The 17,604-nt window shown below is 29.1% G+C and overlaps 3 protein-coding genes across 11 annotated transcripts; 1 reads left to right on the forward strand and 2 right to left on the reverse strand.

Annotated features, from left to right (window-relative positions):
* Positions 1-2,184: 2,184 nt before the first annotated feature.
* Positions 2,185-7,961, reverse strand: LOC126918586 (ecto-NOX disulfide-thiol exchanger 2). Of its 2 annotated transcripts, none has more exons than XM_050726656.1 (10): positions 7,813-7,961; positions 7,401-7,662; positions 6,697-7,286; positions 6,395-6,612; positions 6,105-6,299; positions 5,783-5,966; positions 4,201-4,307; positions 2,969-3,163; positions 2,552-2,861; positions 2,185-2,470 (listed from the first exon to the last, which is right to left on the reverse strand). In XM_050726656.1, exons 1-10 carry the CDS (start codon positions 7,859-7,861, stop codon positions 2,253-2,255), a joined length of 2,328 nt encoding a protein of 775 aa, XP_050582613.1. In that variant the 5' UTR covers positions 7,862-7,961; the 3' UTR covers positions 2,185-2,252. The 2 variants fall into 2 exon arrangements, with proteins under 2 accessions (XP_050582613.1, XP_050582605.1); XM_050726648.1 differs by having other exon boundaries at positions 5,783-6,014.
* Positions 7,781-12,896, forward strand: LOC126918641 (N-acetyltransferase 9-like protein). 8 transcript variants are annotated; one of them, XM_050726803.1, is made up of 7 exons: positions 7,781-7,852; positions 8,316-8,436; positions 8,497-8,553; positions 8,624-8,764; positions 8,851-8,945; positions 9,026-9,186; positions 10,796-10,903. In XM_050726803.1, the coding sequence occupies exons 1-7, from the start codon at positions 7,790-7,792 to the stop codon at positions 10,797-10,799; spliced, it is 642 nt and encodes a 213-aa protein (XP_050582760.1). In that variant the 5' UTR covers positions 7,781-7,789; the 3' UTR covers positions 10,800-10,903. The 8 variants fall into 8 exon arrangements, 7 of the variants coding, with proteins under 7 accessions (XP_050582760.1, XP_050582754.1, XP_050582748.1 ...); XR_007711397.1 differs by lacking the exon at positions 7,781-7,852 and adding an exon at positions 8,007-8,155 and having other exon boundaries at positions 8,327-8,436; positions 9,030-9,186; XM_050726797.1 differs by lacking the exon at positions 7,781-7,852 and adding an exon at positions 8,007-8,155 and having other exon boundaries at positions 8,327-8,436; positions 9,026-9,212.
* Positions 12,897-14,016: 1,120 nt separating this feature from the next.
* LOC126918628 (arf-GAP with dual PH domain-containing protein 1-like) lies at positions 14,017-17,537 on the reverse strand. The gene is made up of 7 exons (XM_050726732.1): positions 17,341-17,537; positions 17,183-17,273; positions 16,180-16,405; positions 15,904-16,102; positions 15,462-15,821; positions 15,155-15,377; positions 14,017-15,067 (listed from the first exon to the last, which is right to left on the reverse strand). The coding sequence occupies exons 2-7, from the start codon at positions 17,262-17,264 to the stop codon at positions 15,000-15,002; spliced, it is 1,158 nt and encodes a 385-aa protein (XP_050582689.1). The 5' UTR covers positions 17,265-17,273; positions 17,341-17,537; the 3' UTR covers positions 14,017-14,999.
* Positions 17,538-17,604: the final 67 nt, after the last annotated feature.

A 17,604-nucleotide genomic window follows, 5' to 3' on the forward strand; every position in this document is an offset into this window, starting at 1 on the left:
CTAAAAAACACTACCCGTTAGACCTAAGCACAAGATTTAAGTAGATATTTACATTAAGCAATATTTACTTATTTATAATAATTATTTATAAATTATACTTTTCTATAATAAGTATTAACTTATTATAAATAATTAGCCATGTCCCTGCGCCACGTCAGAGTAAATTACTTATAATTCTCAATGCGAGAATTGATAGTAAAATAAAAAGTAAATAAAAAAGAACTTCTATCGTTTGAAAAAAAGATTGTTCTTTGAGCAAAGTATTTTCACTGACTTATCAGATACAATTTTGCGATCGCTATACCGAGTGATCCTACATAAAAACTCTGTTAATTTTGAGATGATGTGAATGATGGTGTGATTTTGAGATCTTGATGAGAATACTCATCGAGATAATATGTTGTAAGTATATGTTATTTATTGCATTATTTGTTTTATATATATATAAGAAATTAACAAGGCACTTTTGTGTCTATTATACTCATTTTATACAAATTCCGTCGAAAAAGTGGCACAGTATCCGAAATTCATAAATATGCTCCTGACTTAGTTATTTTCGTTGAACAAAGTATAGCCAGCACAAAATTTTTTTAAATAAACGAATTTGTCCCTTCAAATGGATATGAGCTATTTCTATTATTTTATGGAATTGATCGCTGGAAACATTTTCCGATGTTTATGATATGTCCCGGCAATCACACAATGATTGATAAATAAAGAAGGGAAAAATAATTTTTTGCAACTAGGAAGAAGAAAAATAAAGTTTCTATATTTTTTACTTTATTGCTATGAGATTGTTTTAATTGGATTGTTGAGATTCTTACGATCAAAATGATACTGAATATGACAATATTTAAAATAAATTCTATTTTTTAAACTTGTGGTAAATTGTATCTTACTTGTTTCTCATTCTTGATACATAATAAAACAATCCAAAATCGGATAATAGCGGTTAATTTGTACAAAATAATTATTAACAAATTTTAAACACAACTTGCAACGTAGAAGAAAATGTCCGAGTTGTAAAGAATACCGAAGGAAGTAGAAAAAGTGTCATGATGTTTTTAAAAATGTGAATAGTAACATTATACATATTTTTTTCAAGTAAAAATCATGCGCTATAGTGGTCAGTGATACCAAACTCCCTCTGCGTTCTCTTCTATAATTAATTATAGTTTTAACAACAACGTGTTTGATTGTTAATAAGCGTACATGTGACCATGTTGTCATTTTTGAAGGTTCCAAGTTATGTTGATGATACTGTACATACATATGCACTTATGCACATATACATGTATGCACTTATATACATACGGTTTAGTGCACGCTAAAGAGAATAAGAGATTTTATCAATAAGACCCAATTGAAATGAAAGCTTAGATAAATTGTGTAATTATTATTTAAATTCAATTTTTAGCGATATATATATAAGCAATTTCGCTGAAATTATAATATTTTTATACATTTACTTGGCACCAATATTGCACTTTATAATTTTTTAAATATAAATACCTTGATTTTTATAAGTTATATAAATGTAGTTTATTTGTTTTAATAAAATACCATTTTCGATAAAATGCTTTACAATTAATCATTTACCTACTAAATTGAAAGTATGATTACTGTTCATATGTGTACATCGAAAGTATTTGAAAATATGTACATAAATAATTGATTTTTAAATAATTTGAAAATCAAGAGATAAAAAATAGTAAAAAAATAATTTGTTTGGTAATAAGTAGAGCCTTATTTCACTTAAGGATAAATTTAATAAAATTAATATTTAATAGGAAACTAACCATTTTTCGTCTTATTTGCGTTAATTGTAAAAATTATACTTGAAAACTCAACATAAAACTTTAGTTTCCTAAATTTTTATATTTTTATTGTTATTTTAAATTAATACCACTTGAGGTAAGATTAATTCGAATTTCATTTTACGTCAATGATATATTCATTTTTATGAATCTTTTTATAAGAAATCCGAAATCAATTTTTATATTATTAAGTAATATGTTGCTATTAAGCTTTAAAACAAAAATACAGTCATTTTCTTTTAGATTGTTTGAAATTGCTTAATTTTATTTACAAGTGTTTTGCTTAAGGACGACATTGCGAAGTAAAGTCTCGCTACAAGAATTATAAGTATCACAATGAAAATTAACATGACAAGACACCATAACATGATATTACAAAATCCTTTAATAGATATCTTATTAATTTTCTCAAAGATAATCATTGATACATATGAATCAGTGATTACGGTAAACATTAAAACCTGAAAATTGCCAACGCCTTTCCATGTTTGCTCCGATTCCGAATAAGTCCTGTTTAAAGACTTGAGGAAATCGTTGCATCAGTGCTTCTACTTCATTGGGTTTAATACCTGGTTCCAATTTTTGTAAATAGGACCATAAATAATCTACACTTGCACCAAATGGATGAATATGTAAAAAGGTTGCTATTAATCCTATAATCATAAAAAATGTATTTATCAAATAAATAATATTTGAAATAGTTGGAAATTCATAGAATGATTCATGGAAACTACCTATCAGCTTGGCATCCTTCTGGGTAATTTGTACGAAGTTAGACGTTAAGACTAATTGCTTTGGAGTTCGGGGCTCCTCACTGACGTCATCATCTTTATCTAACGTTATAATCTCGCTCTCACGAGGTTCTTCTTTTTTCGTGGCATTCAGTTTCACAGTTAAATCTTTAATTTTCTGGTCATCTTGTGCTTGCTGTTTCCTTGATTGCATCAATTGTTCCTGCATGCCTTTTAAAGTTTGTTGCAACATCTTCATTTGTTTATCCTTCGCATCTATTTCACTTTTTGTTTCGGATTTTAGCAAATCTACCTACAAAATAAAATAAAAATGTATTCTTGTTTGTTTTACTGTTTCTCTTTCTTTATAACGATTTTCTCGCATTACAACTTAAACATTAAATCAAAGTCATCACATACTTCATTTTTATATGCCTCTAATTGACACCGAAGACTATCATTCTCCTCCTTTAATACTTGTAATCTTTCAATATCATCATGTGCATCCGATTGATTGCGTGTTTTTTTGCGTTGTGGTTCCTCTTCTGAGTCAGAAACTTCCATTTCTCCTTCACCTTCCATTAGAGATTCTTCCAGTTGTACTGCTTTAATCTCCTATTGCAATGAAAAATCATCACTGAGTTCATCCCTATTCAAATTTATCAATAAAGACAACATCAAAAAACATGCCTATACATACATATGTATGTGTGTGTGTGTATATATATAGATATATATATTTATATATATGTACACATACATATGTATGTATATATCTGTTTTTTTTTTTAATATCACTATAGGTAAAAAGTTGATAGAATGTAGTTTTAACTTTAACCATTTCTCATAATCTAATGTATTTCAAAAAATGCATTTCTATAATGTAAAAGTCAGTTTAAATATTATGCATATAAGATAATTCTTATAATGGATGACGACAGTTTACTTCTTAAATAAAAATTGATGTTTTCAGAAATCACCCAAAAGATGCTTACCTGAATAAAATTTCATAGAATAGTTTACATAAATAAAGAAGTAAACAAACTAAAGAACAAACTAATAAGGAAACAAGTATAGTAAGGCATATATGATATGCCTTTGTGTATACGTGTGTAAGGGTTGTATGTGTCTCGATCAAGCATACCTATCTTTAAAATACAAAAATGAATAGATTTATTTCTTAACTATATATCTATGTCCTTGTTCTCACATTTTCATTTGTATTAGCGTAAGATGAGAAATCCGCTTAATAAAAGTGAAAATTATATTTTAGATTAGAAATTGTTGTTGGTTCGATTGTTACCTGTTTAAACTCCAGTCAATGGTACCTGGCCAATTCAAATGAAAAAGTCTATTCTTTACCTTTCATGTTCCATAATTCCCAAAAAGTTTAAACATCAATTATACATTGTTTGTATAGAGTATGTCTGACAAGACGCAACAAAGTCATTCATACTCTTTGATCACTACTTACCTTCCTTTTTGAAAAAATGTGTTTGCAAAACGCGTGTGCCTGGCGTATGGATGAACGTGCATTCGCATAAAGAAGCGCTTTGTGACTCGTAAGACTTTGTCGATGATTACTGTTGTCTAATTGTAAAAAAAGTAACATACTGGACACGGGCTACTAACATGGGAATGCAAATACATACCGAGGATTGTTTCTTCCACATTTCGATGTTCTTCCGTTGAGCCTTTGTGAAGTGATCCCAGACCTTCTTGTGGCTGGCCGCAGTAAAGACGCGTTCAATCTGACTGACTGTTGATGACATGGTCGCATGTTGCATACAAAAACACAACAAATCTTCTGTTGTATACCCTGCTTTAAACTCTACATTCGTGTTGATCTAATACGTAACTCTCGTTAAAATCATCTAGTGTATATACGCGTGTGTCATGTAATTTATACACATTTTTAACATATTCTTTGCAATATTCAGTCACAGTATCGCAAGTGTTATCTGTACCCCCTTCAACAATTTTTCTATATCTTTTAAATTCGAACGTTTCTTTTCAAAATATATTTGTGATTTTAATGTTATTTGAATATTTATTATCTCTCACTTTTTTTGTCTTTAGAAAAATCTTCTATATAGCAAATAAAGCAATAGAAAATAATCATGGAATTACTTATCCAAGTATAATATTTTCAAAAACTGCTTTCACCGTCGATCAGGGATCCTTATCAGAGGTGTTGCAATTCGGCTGCCAATCAGTCTTTTCAATGGATCACGATTAGTGCTTGTTTTCTTTAAGAAAATCTGCACTATTTTCCTAACAACTTACAACATGTAGAGGCTTCCGACGTTAAAACGATGATCTTACGCTACGATTCCACATGTCTTATTTTGCACTAAATAATACACTAAGCTATTTCTCGACTACTTGTATTATAATCGTATTCATATAAAATTGCTACATCAGGTTAACTGATAGATTAATATACCATATTGAGAATCATAGCATAATGTCATCTCCGCAACGAATATTTAGCCCATCACCCTTAATCCTTAGCATTGCAAGCATGCAATTTTTAGGTACACTATGTTTCTATAAAATGAATTTTTGTAGTATTTGTGCTCTTTTGTTCAATCATCAGAGCCTAGAATCAGAAGACAGGATATCTTCACCCACCTTATTTTCTCCTACTGTCTTTGATCCTTCTATCGAGTTGTCCCGATCGTGCATTGACCACAATACACTCGTTACATAATAAATTTCTTACAATACATCTGATGTTCTGATCTTAATAAGAATGAAATTTTTCCACAATTGAGATTCGATACAAAACGATCGACGATGTAACTTTCAAAGTTAAAAATTTTATTTAATTTCATGTATTTGCCATTGAAAATGTCAGAATCTTTAATATCAAAAGTGACGTACTTTTACGATTATTATAACAATAAATTCTGCATTTATTACATATGTATGTGTAGTCTAATTTAGCCAATAGGTAGTAGCTAAGAATTAACTAGATATACAAGAACAGAAAGTACGCACTTCTGTTATTACAAGATAAGCGAAATTCTGACGCAACCGCATTTTGTCATTTCTCGTATCGAATACTTAAAGAATTTTAGGACCCTTACTTTATGGTAAAAAAACTTACCAGGTAAAGCAATATGTATGTAGATTTGCTCTTGTGTACATAAATAATGTACAGTGGTACAGAGCCATGTTATAGAAAAAAATATATATATATAAACATGTATATAGTTTATAAAAACGTACATTGTATTAAGAGTCCTTGCATCCTTCCTTTCATAAGTTCCTTTGCCTTCTGAAGTTCCTCTTCGTATGCGACTTTTTCTGTGAGTAACCTTCGAACGTGAGAATTCGTTGACTGAATCATCGAATAAAAAGTGTTAGCGTTGCGTTTGGTGCAGTCTCCACGCTCGAGCCATGTTACGACAACCTGGAATGATTTAATGCGCTTGTTTTGTAACGTGACAGAACGCGTTTTCTGGAATTCAAAAGTTTTAGTCTGCAGAAATGCTTAACAACGCTTAAAATATTTTACATAATAAATACGTTCACAGTGATAATTACTTACTTGCACCGCTTTCATAAATGTATCGTCCTGCTTAATTTTCTCGCAAATATTTGATGCTTCATGATCTGTATAATGTACTACTGGAGGAGGACTGGATGGTGCCCTCTGTCTTTCTTTTTCAACTCTTTCTCTGTGGCGTTGTTCTCTCTGTAGTTGACGTTGTCTACATTCCCATTCATATTGGTCATCCCTAGCCTATATTTTTTATCACGGTATAAGTAAATAAACTAGTATTTATGTATTTACTTAATTTTTTATATATTAAAAGATACTGAGCACTATGTACAAACCTGAGCAAAATCTACATGAAGCCTGCCTGTGTTTGTAGGGTCACCACTGGATCCTATTCTAACTCTATATCCAGATAAATAAATTGCAGCATCAACACTACTCTCCAGTACGAAACGTATATGACAAAAGTTTTTTTTAGAAAGTCGTAAAGTGGTTATTTCTCCGCATCGCTCAAATATTTCTTGAATAATCGTTTCCGTGATATTTTCCGGCAAACCTACGCGATATTTACAAGAAGTTATTAGTTTTATATTAATTTTGAGTTTGTGTACAATATATAAATGGAATAAATTGAAAATACCTCCGACAAAAATTGTTCTGCATCCTGGAGGCCTTTCACGGGTTGTTGGAGGTGGAGCATTTGGATTTGGTGGAAACAGTGTACAACTTTTACAATGTATAATTTCTTTGGTACCTTGTGGTGTTGTAGGTGGAGGAGGTAAGGCACCACTCATAATTTGGGCAGCATCGTTCATTATTTGTTCTGGTCCTAATATTTGTGCACCTATCATACTACCATCGTGTGACATCATTCCCATACTCATAGGTCCATAACTATGAGTATGTCCCATATGTGGCCCAAGTGTCATTTCACTCATCATAGGTCCCATTGGACCCATTGGACCCATTCCCATCACTGGATACCCTACTCCCATTCCCCAAACTCCTGTTGCTTGTTCCATTTGTGTTCCCAAATTCGGAGTACTACCAGTATTTGATGATGATGGAATTTCATTACTATTCGAATTACTAGTATGACTGTTATTGTTACTGGTAGAATTTATACTGTTTCGATCATCTGGTCTTCGTTCTTCTCTTCTATCTCTTTCGCTTCTTTCTTCCCTTCTTTCTCTGTCACGCTCCCTTCGATCGCTTCGATCACTTCTAGATCTACTTCAAAAACATTGTATAATATAATATGCGCACAAAAAAATGCATAATATGATTATGATGTTAACACAATTCTACAACTTAATTATGTGAAACAGTAAGCAAGAAAACAACCTTCTATTGTCTCGATTATCTCTATTGTCTCGGTTTTCTCTTTCACGTCGAATGTCACTCTTTTCATTTCTTTTATCACTATTATCTTCAGAAGCTTCTCTAACTACCGGTGGTTGGTTTTTATTTGTACTAAATTCTAATGGAGAATCATTCATTCCTGGCAGTGGTATCGGTGGAGGTAAAGGAGGAAATCCTTGGCCTGCCAACTCCATAAAACTTTGTGGACCTGCGATTGGAGCAAGAGGTCCCATCGGTCCTATACCTAAAGACATACATGGTATCCATAAGTACGAGCATTTTTTTAATTATAATAAGATAAATGTAACTTTAAATACAGTAATAAAGAATACGTGTTCCGACAAATGTAAGTGTATTATAATGTAAAGTATATGGTTATGACTTTCAAGCATACCCATTGGTGGCATAGCGGCCGCTGGTACACCCGGAAAATTGTAAGCCATTTTCTATTAAACTTTTCACAGTGCTGCAATTATTCTTTGACAAATTACAAATAGTAAAAGAGATTGAAGAAAATAAGTTTACTTTTTCGAAATTCTAGATCATATCGTTGCAAGCTCTGCATCCAATATGGCAGGAGAGCGAATGTAACCTCTTTAGTTTTAAATTTCTCAATCGGCTCATTTCTTCGATAATTTTGATGTTAATTAATCTTGTGCCATGAGGGACAACGAGTGTACTAAAATTATCGGGTCGAATGTAATTTTAGTACCGTATAAGAAGAAGCACGTTGAAAGGTATCGTTTACCTGTTATCGATTGTCGACATCAATTTACGCTAGCAAAAATATCCGCCATTTTTAAATCGTTCCTTATGTTTCTTTGAAATAGTTGGCAAATTAATATAATTTATTCTTCAATAATTATTTAATATTACTGACATTTTGTATTATATTAGTTTATTTTCAGGTATCATGAATGGATGAAGTCTGCAGAATTACGATATTTTACTGGTTCAGAGATGTTAACATTGGAAGAAGAATTTCAAATGCAAAAGCGATGGCATCAGGATCAAGACAGTAAGTAACTTTATTTTTAAACTACATATGCATGTGATGATATATTTTTATTTGTTTTAGAATGTACTTTTATCATTTTGGAAAAAACTGCTTTTACTACATCTGGAAACGAGATAGGTACATAAAACTATATTCTATGTTTAACGCTATTCTTTTCATTATATACCAATATCAATGAATTTTTTAGAAGCTATGATTGGAGATACAAATTTATTTTTTAACGAATCAGATCAGCCAAATACTGCAGAAGTTGAAATTATGATAGCAAATGTTACTTATAGGAGAAAAAAAAGAGGTTGGGAAGCTATGATTCTAATGCTTCTTTATGGTATATGTTTTATATTATCTCTTTTTTCTATCATTTATGCGTCTTTTTTTATTTTAATAAAAATTAAAATACTTTTCTAAAATTAGGAATCAGCGTATTAAATGTCACTAAATACATTGCAAAAATTAAATTTGACAATGAAAGGAGTATAAAAATGTTCGAAAAATTAGGATTTCACAAGGTAACCTGTTTCTTAAAGTATTCATTTAATAGGAATAATACTTTATTGTCAAAATATATATGATTTATATTGTAAAATAGGTAGAAAGAAGCCAAGTTTTCCAAGAATATACTTTTGAAAAAATAGTAAATCAAGATTGGATAGACTGGTTATATTCTAACACTAATATGGATATAATTACTTATGAAGAGTATGATAAAGAGAGAGAGAGAGAGAGAGAGAATAACCCTGTCCATGATTTGTAATATATTTATAACAGAATCAATAGTATTAAATGTTTTTTCATAATTTTCTTATGTCACGAATTATTAAATTATGGAATTCTAAAAATGTTCAAATATTTGTAACTAATATGTTATATTATTTTATGATATTAAATAATTTTCCATAGCGCAGTTAGTTACAATTGACATAACTAAGCCGTGATTGCTTTTGATTGTCTCTAAGTGATCATAGTTGACTACACGTGTGTGGTGTACGCAACTTCGACGAAGAGCTGTTTTGAACGTAAAGCTTTTTTACGTGTTCAGTTAATTGAAAATATATTTAATAGTATATTCGATGTAATCCAAAATATACGTAAGTAATTAACTTTATTTACATTTTATTCTTTTTTCGTTTGCTTACATTAAGTTTGATTTTATCGATAATGTAGAAAAAGTTTGTCCAAAAATAACGGAAAAATAGACTTAAACTGAATGAATCCTGTTGTCATGTCGATTTGTCATTATGGAGTGGCTCGAAAACTTATGGATTATTTAAGATAAAAGATTTATTACAGCACGAATGTTTATGTTATCTAAATTATAATATAAATTGAAATTTACATGCATCTGTCTTTGTACATCTTCGTCTTATAACTTTATACAAATATAGAAAAATAATAGTGTTATATAATATATTTAATTTATATTATTTATATATATATAATTATTGTTAATCGAGAACTATTACAAAAATCTGCAAATGTTACTCAATATGTAAATAAATATTGGCAATAACAATGAAAGTGATAGAAGTTAAAGATATTCTTTCAATTTTATAAGTTCTTTTCTCTGATACGTGCATTTATGTAATTATTTCGGAATATGTACTTTCTAATCATTGTAAAATAAAAAAGTGTATAATATTCTAAAAAGATCGTAGGTAGGTTAAGCGATAATTTGAAACAGAAACGGATTAGAAAATGTGTACCGAAGGACGACAGTTATCTACTATTATTCAACACGTACACAGAGATATGTATTATATTTCAATGCGTATACAGATTTGAAAGAGGGTATTGATCCAAAAAAACTACGAAACCTCTAAATTTAAAACAGTTAACTTTTGCATTCCTCTTACAAGATATCTATGAATTATTCGCCAGATTTCTACATTAGTATTGCGTTTATGAAAACTCGGAAAAACTTTTCCTATTTTATTACCTGTAAGAATATACCGCATTGCGGCACCGTTTTGCCTTATTCGCCTTATTCTACCTACATCTTTCAATGTATCTCTTGCAATTATATTTAGATAGTGAAGAGCTTAAATAATAATTTAACTACGTATTAATTACTTGCTGATTTACTTTTTTGGAAAAAAGAGCGAAATTTCAGTGATCGATAATAATAAATTTCGTTACACAATGAGCACGGTGAGTTTACAAAGAAGAAAATAATTCTGATAATATTGCAATGTATAGTAGATACATATTTCTAGTTCCAATTAATTATACCATATTCGTTACAATCAAATTTTAGAATTTTTAGAATTCTTAATAATATTCGTTGCTTCAAACTCTTTGAATATCTATATTAAAAAATCTTATCATTTTTATGTATGTAACATAACGCATCAATTTTCAGATAATAAAGCAGAAGATAAATTGAAATTGGAAACCCGTGGAAAACTTTTCACAATCATGTCTCTATTTAAAGTATTCCAAAAGTTGAAAAGTTCCGCGCAGAAAAGACCATTACTCTTCAATTCAATGATATACGGTTCTTTTTACACCGGTGCTGAATTCGCACAACAAACTTATAATAAAATATTCAAGGTAATATCTCTTTTTGTACGATCAAGGTATACGATTGAAAGGATCAAAATTTCGGGGAAAATATTCTAACTAAAAATAATATTACGTAAAAAATAAACAATATATACAGAACAAGCATATAATGAATACATATATAAAGAAAGTTAACAGAATAACAAACAAATTTCTTCAATAAAAATGAAAGACAAAGCAGCTACGAAAGGTATAGTAGTATAATATATACTACTGGTATAATATATACTACTATACCATCAAAATATATTATTATATAATATTTGTTAATGTTTTTAATTGATTAATTGTTGCGATTGTAGTTTTCGTTATCACCGGTATCAACAAACATTGAAGAGACGAACACATTTGAAATTAAGAAGCCACTATCTCTTTGGATAAGAAACTTTAATCAAAAGTTGGGTTTATTGGATGAGAATAACTCGGCGCAATCGAGAAGTTACAATTGGGCTCAACTTAAACGATATGCTATTTATGGTTGTTTCATTGCAGGACCTATACTACATGGATGGTACCACGTATCACTTTATCTTTTTATACAACGCTTTATGCTATTTATCTATTTTTATCACTTATCATCTATCACATTATGCTTTCTTGGTTACATAGTAAGGCACTTTATGTACTAGGCGCATGCATATGCATACGTGCTTATATATGTGCCTATACATATATATGCAATTGTGTTTGTAACAAATGGAACACGAAAGTTATTGAAAATGTCTAATCTAATAATTACAATATCATCAAACGACTAAATTTTTTTTGATCATACAAATATATTTTTTCTTTAAATAGAAATTGAATATTTAAAATAAATTAGAATATAAATAATAACAATAACAACAACAATAACGACGATGATATTAAAAATTAAAGCACTTGATATTGATATTAGAAAGTTAAAAAAGGAATTATATATATATATCAATCCTATATTGATATATAAAAAAAGTTGTCAAGTAATTGGTTGGTTTTATTTGATTTTGATAACGTTGATCTTTCATAGACACTTGTTATTATAAATATCAACGTGAAATAAATTGTCTGTCCACTGGATGACGATCGCACGATTGCATTCATCGGCACGCTGGTCTTCTGTCGACTTGTCACCTTCGGTGAGCTTATTCTATTTTGTGATTTGCATTAGTACAAAATTTGCTTGTATTGTATTTGTTAATGCCAATGTTATCATGAATTATCATGATAAAATAATGAACATTAAAAATTACTGTATCTTACTATCAATCGATCGAAATCATATTTTTCCATAATATTTATTAATTTTAAATTAACATTTAAGCTAACGTTTAAGAATCGACTAAAAATTAATTAAATTATTCAATATTGTGTTTTCATCAGGTACAAATGGTTGGATATATTTTATAAAGGCCAAACTATAAAAATTGTCCTCACAAAACTTTTGGTCGATCAATTTATTCTTACACCGCCATTGATTACGCTGTTTTTCATCAGTTTGTATTCAACTTCTCTGTATCACATATATATATATTAATTTTATATATAGTATTATTATATATAGTATTATCATATTTCTTAATGTTTTAGGTATGAGTTTGATGGAGGGTAAATCGAATCCACTGGATGAATGTAAAACAAAATTTTTGCAAACGTTCAAGGTAATTTAAATTATTTTATTTTTAACATTTAATTGATTCTAGTTTTCAATCTAGTTGGATTTCTTTTTTATTTTTAGACTTCCTGCATGTACTGGTTACCAGTTCAATTTTTAAATTTTCTACTAGTACCGTCAGCACTACGAGTCTCTTTCGTTAGTATCGCGGCCTTTTGTTGGGTAAACATACTCTGTTATTTGAAAAGTATACCTGTACCCGAATGTAATAATAATCAAATAAAATATTGATTTCCTGCATTAATATCTTTGTTTCTGCATGTTAAAGTTCACTAAAAACTTAGTATAACAATGAACATGACATTTAAATAATTGTAATTTAGTTTAGTTTAATATATATATCAGGTAAACTTAAGTATTTGTCAAATAGCATTAAGTACAAGAAAATTGGATTCAACACAAATTTTTATGTAATAATTGAAATATTTTTAATTTCTTTCATGTAGGTTTCATAAAAAATTCATTAGGTTAATATTAGAAAGTGGCAGAATAATTTGAAATGTAAAAGTATAGCGCGTTTATATTTTTAATATGTATTGTAGTAAATATAATGTTACATTCGAAAATGGAAAGCTACAATCAAATATATTGCACTATGATAAGTAATTTAATGGAATATTCTGTTGCAATGTTATAAATTTTTATGAAGAGAAATTAAAGATTACCTTATGATATAATTATTATATTCCAAACCATTAAAAATACAAATTTCCAACTTTAATTTATATAAACCAATCAAAAACTTGATAAAACTGTGAAATAAATAAGTCACCTGTATGTACATACTAAATTTAGTGTATATACAGTATATCAACATTAAATATATAATGTATATAAGTTATACACATGCATAGTAGAATATTGCTATATTTAGGAAAATATTTTCACAGAAAATGTATACCCTCAAACTGATATTTAATCTAATAGATAAGTAATACTCTGAATAGTATTATCAAGAAAATATTCTGAAACAAGGAAGGGAGGAAATCACATTATTTCGATATAACAATACGATTTCTATTAGTAAACAAATAATATTCCAATATTACTTTGAACTGTTAAATAGAATTAAACTTGAAATACAGAAAGAGATATATCACGTTAGAGAAAAATGTCATACTATTATTATCATTGAAATGTGTTTTCAATAATACAATGCACTAGTATGAAAATATTACCTTCCATTTTTGAAACAAATAAAATATTTTTATTATTCTTAATTTGCATGTATCTTCATGACACATATACGTATGTAAAATGAACTAGTCTCTTCATTTGACACAGTTTTATGAAAAAGATTTGATCATTGTACAAACATGTATTTTATAAGAAAAAGCTTATTTCATGTTCAAGGCAATGAAAGATTATATGCATTTCACGTTTCTATAATAAATATTGTTCATATAAATGTTATAATATATTAATTATATAATACATATATTTGTAGCAACACAATATGTATGTATGTACCATTATGTATGTAGAATCTGACTGACTTAGCTTACATTATACCTACTGTGATTGTATAAAAGAATGCATAAAAGGATAGGCCATGGAAGTTTACTACTTCCATATAGAATATCGCACTATTTATGGTTTTACACTTATTTTGGAAATCTAAGTGATTGATAATCATCACAGAATAAAAATACTGCAAATAACGTTGAATTCAAGTATTGAATAAAATTTAAACACTTAGACATTCATTCAGTATGCTCTACTTTCATTACTTCTTTTTTCCACACATTACATTACTATACAATACTTAGTTTAAATTTCCAAAAAGGATATTATGTATTTTGTTAGAATTTTGTACGTTTCCATTAATCAGCAAATAAATATTACATAGTAATATTATTAAGTAAAAATTGTTCATAATGTAATATATAATACTGTCACCTTGATTTGACAGTAAGCAAAAAGCATTTCAAGATAAAAGTATCTTCAAAGAGTATATCAACTTTGTTATATTTATTTCATTTTCATATTATGTTATCAGAAAGAATCACTTATTCGATATATGTATTTAGATCAATTGAATTTACTACTTGACCATATTAAACTTTCTAAATTTGTTGATAATGATCATACAAGAATATTAAAAATTACGTCGTGTTTACTTAAAAGGTATTTTTTATAACGTTATATGTATGTATAAGATATAACGTGTATTTTTATGAATAAATATGCTTACGGCATTCGATAGCATTGTGCGATTACAAAACATTATCTATTCGCTATCGGATCGATTGATCTACTTCCTCAACAGTCTTAATAAAACGGCTTAATTGGTTCATCTAATATTCACTTGTAACAATTAGGAAAGGCACCTAAGAGGGATCCAGCCCTACCTTGTAGATGAAAATATATTCATTGTTCCACTGGCTGTGCGTTTTCTTATAAGACGTGCTGCCACTGTAAACGTTTAATTAAAAACAACATTATTCAACGTTTTTAACTTTCCTTTTTTTGAATTTTTCTCTTTATTTTCGTAAGACTTACCAGTTGCATCTTGTGGAGTAAGTGGTTTATCTATCACTTTTTGAATTACACTTATCCATTGTGATCTATCATCATCACTTTGAGCAGAAAGGAGATAGGTTCTATCTGGTGTTTCAAGAGTAAATGAAAACCCTTGATCCCTTGCACCTGGGGGTACTCCCGTTTTTACTGCAAAACCATCTGAACTGTGACCCAAGAAGATTTCACCTTTTGGATGTGCATCCTTCAAATTGACACAAAACAAACTTATCAATTATCTTTCAATAGTAATAATATACTTGTATCTAGTAAATAAGTATGTGCAGACCATGGGATCATCATGATACATTAATTTTCGTCCGTCTAATGTGAACCATCTTTTCTTGTAAGCATCCGTATACCTAGGTCCAGTTTTCCATAAAAACCCTTCACGTGGGAAGTCTCTAGTAAGTTGTGAAAGTAATTCAGCTTCGGTTGCTCCTGGATATGCAACTTGCAGACGATGTAACTTAGCGCATCGTATTGCCAAATACCAATTTGTAATTACTTCTGGATCTTCATGGTATACATAGATATGTCTTGTGGTTCCATCTTTCATAAATGATATTTGTAGACTGTTTTGATTACAAGTTTTAGGAGGAGCAAAAGCCACGTTTAACTCCGATATTCTAAGGACAGCTTTAGGTTCCTTAAAACATAATAAAACTGGTAAGAATAGAAATAGTACATACCAAATATTAAATAAATATTTATAATTAATGTTCATAAACCTTATTTTCTTTAACATGATACTTGAGAGTATCATCTGCCTCACAAAGAACAAATTTTCGAGGATGATATCGCGAATCTTCTTTACCGCGTTTCATTAAAAATCCTTCCATAAATCCTGACACATAATGATTTTGCCTCTCTGGATGACAAAATTCTTCTCTTTCATATTTTGCTCTTATCCATTGCTCTACCAATACTCTGTTAATCGAAAAAGATGATTTTTAGAATATATTTGTTTCTAACTTATTGTTACAAATACATATATAACAACGTACTGTGGTGCATCTGGATTTGGTCTGCGATAACATGGAGGTACACGTTCTTCATAATGAAGCCTAGCTGCGATATTACCAACTTCTCTAATCCTATTTACTTGAGAATCTTCCCACCTGTCCAGTTTTAAATGCTTAACTTTAGAAATATGTGCACCCATTGATCTATGTATACCTGCACACCTTGTGCATACAAATATTCCTATGTTATAAGAAGCCCATTCTGGATCTGGAATTTAATTCCAATTAACCTTATGAAAATATTTTATTGTCTGATTTTCTGACATAGCTATAATTTATTCAAATATAGATAAACATAAACATATATGACTGTAAAAAAGATTTCAGTAAATAAAGAAATATGATATGCATTATTTTTAAAATGACAAAACAAACTAGCTACTCATTTTAAAAGAATAACACATAATGCTATACATCATTCCAGAAAGATTATAGCAAGAGAGGTAAATAAACGTAAGAAGTAACACAATCTAGATGCATGAAATCTCTTTATTACTATATACAATTATAAACTGAACTGGTACCAAATATTATAGCGACACTTTTAAATTCCTTACATAAAAAGCATTCCAAATGAAACAATTTCAAGATTCTTTAAAACAAATACAATATTGCCTATTTTAAATATAATTCATACAAAAATTTGTAATCACACAACATCAGAAGCCTTATACTATAAGATATGTATAAACGTAAACTAATTGCTGAATTAATAATATCACTTCAGAACAACGATGCTGTACAAAGCAAATTTTTTCAGTTAGTTGTAACAAAGTAAAGGCAAATAAAAATAACAGTTTCAACATTATCCTTTCTAATACTAGAGTTATAATTAAATTATTTTGGGATTTATCCTGAATAAAGTTAGGAAAACAAGATTTCGTATTCAACCAGTGAATAGTTTGTAATATAATAGAATAAAATAAATCCCCGTTAATGTCTTCTACATTACGATACGGTAATGCTTCTTAGAAAACCCACTCACTCTTTGCCCCACAATCCGCACATACATTATTTCCAGGTTTTTTGAGGAGTTCTGCTAACAACTTCTCGTTTAAGTCCGCCATCTTAAAACACTGACAAACAGCAATAAGTGTATATGCAAAATGCAAAGATTATTCGATACGAAGAAGGTTAACTCACTTAAAAGATTCTCTACGATAAACATAAAAAATATGTCGCCTAAAATATTATATTGTATATTATATTAATTTGTCATCTAATGGAATAGAAATTCTTATCTTTAATTTTAATTTTACTTTTGGATAACGTTTTGTCTTTAATATGTGCTTAATCATGACCAATTACTCCTGCCATTCTTCTCTGTCACTTATCATTTAGGACAGTAAACATACAAATTTGTAGAAACCAAGCTATTAATTTTCAAACTTTAATATGTTAAATTAA

Source organism: Bombus affinis, chromosome 1 (genome assembly GCF_024516045.1).
Source record: "Bombus affinis isolate iyBomAffi1 chromosome 1, iyBomAffi1.2, whole genome shotgun sequence".
NCBI classification, from domain to species: domain Eukaryota; kingdom Metazoa; phylum Arthropoda; class Insecta; order Hymenoptera; family Apidae; genus Bombus; species Bombus affinis.

Coding starts and splice junctions, on each gene's coding strand:
- LOC126918641 (XM_050726784.1), top strand. CDS start 10,852: ATGTCTCTATTTAAAGTATTCCAAAAGTTGAAAAGTTCCGCGCAGAAA. Junction 12,474..12,567: donor GATTACGCTGTTTTTCATCA/GTTTGTATTCAA, acceptor TTAATGTTTTAG/GTATGAGTTTGATGGAGGGT. Junction 12,639..12,715: donor AATTTTTGCAAACGTTCAAG/GTAATTTAAATT, acceptor TTTTATTTTTAG/ACTTCCTGCATGTACTGGTT.
- LOC126918586 (XM_050726648.1), bottom strand. CDS start 7,861: ATGGCTTACAATTTTCCGGGTGTACCAGCGGCCGCTATGCCACCAATG. Junction 6,613..6,696: donor CAGAACAATTTTTGTCGGAG/GTATTTTCAATT, acceptor AATATCGCGTAG/GTTTGCCGGAAAATATCACG. Junction 6,300..6,394: donor TTCATGTAGATTTTGCTCAG/GTTTGTACATAG, acceptor TAAAAAATATAG/GCTAGGGATGACCAATATGA.
- LOC126918628 (XM_050726732.1), bottom strand. CDS start 17,264: ATGGCGGACTTAAACGAGAAGTTGTTAGCAGAACTCCTCAAAAAACCT. Junction 15,822..15,903: donor ATCATGTTAAAGAAAATAAG/GTTTATGAACAT, acceptor TTATGTTTTAAG/GAACCTAAAGCTGTCCTTAG. Junction 15,068..15,154: donor TACTCCACAAGATGCAACTG/GTAAGTCTTACG, acceptor AAACGTTTACAG/TGGCAGCACGTCTTATAAGA.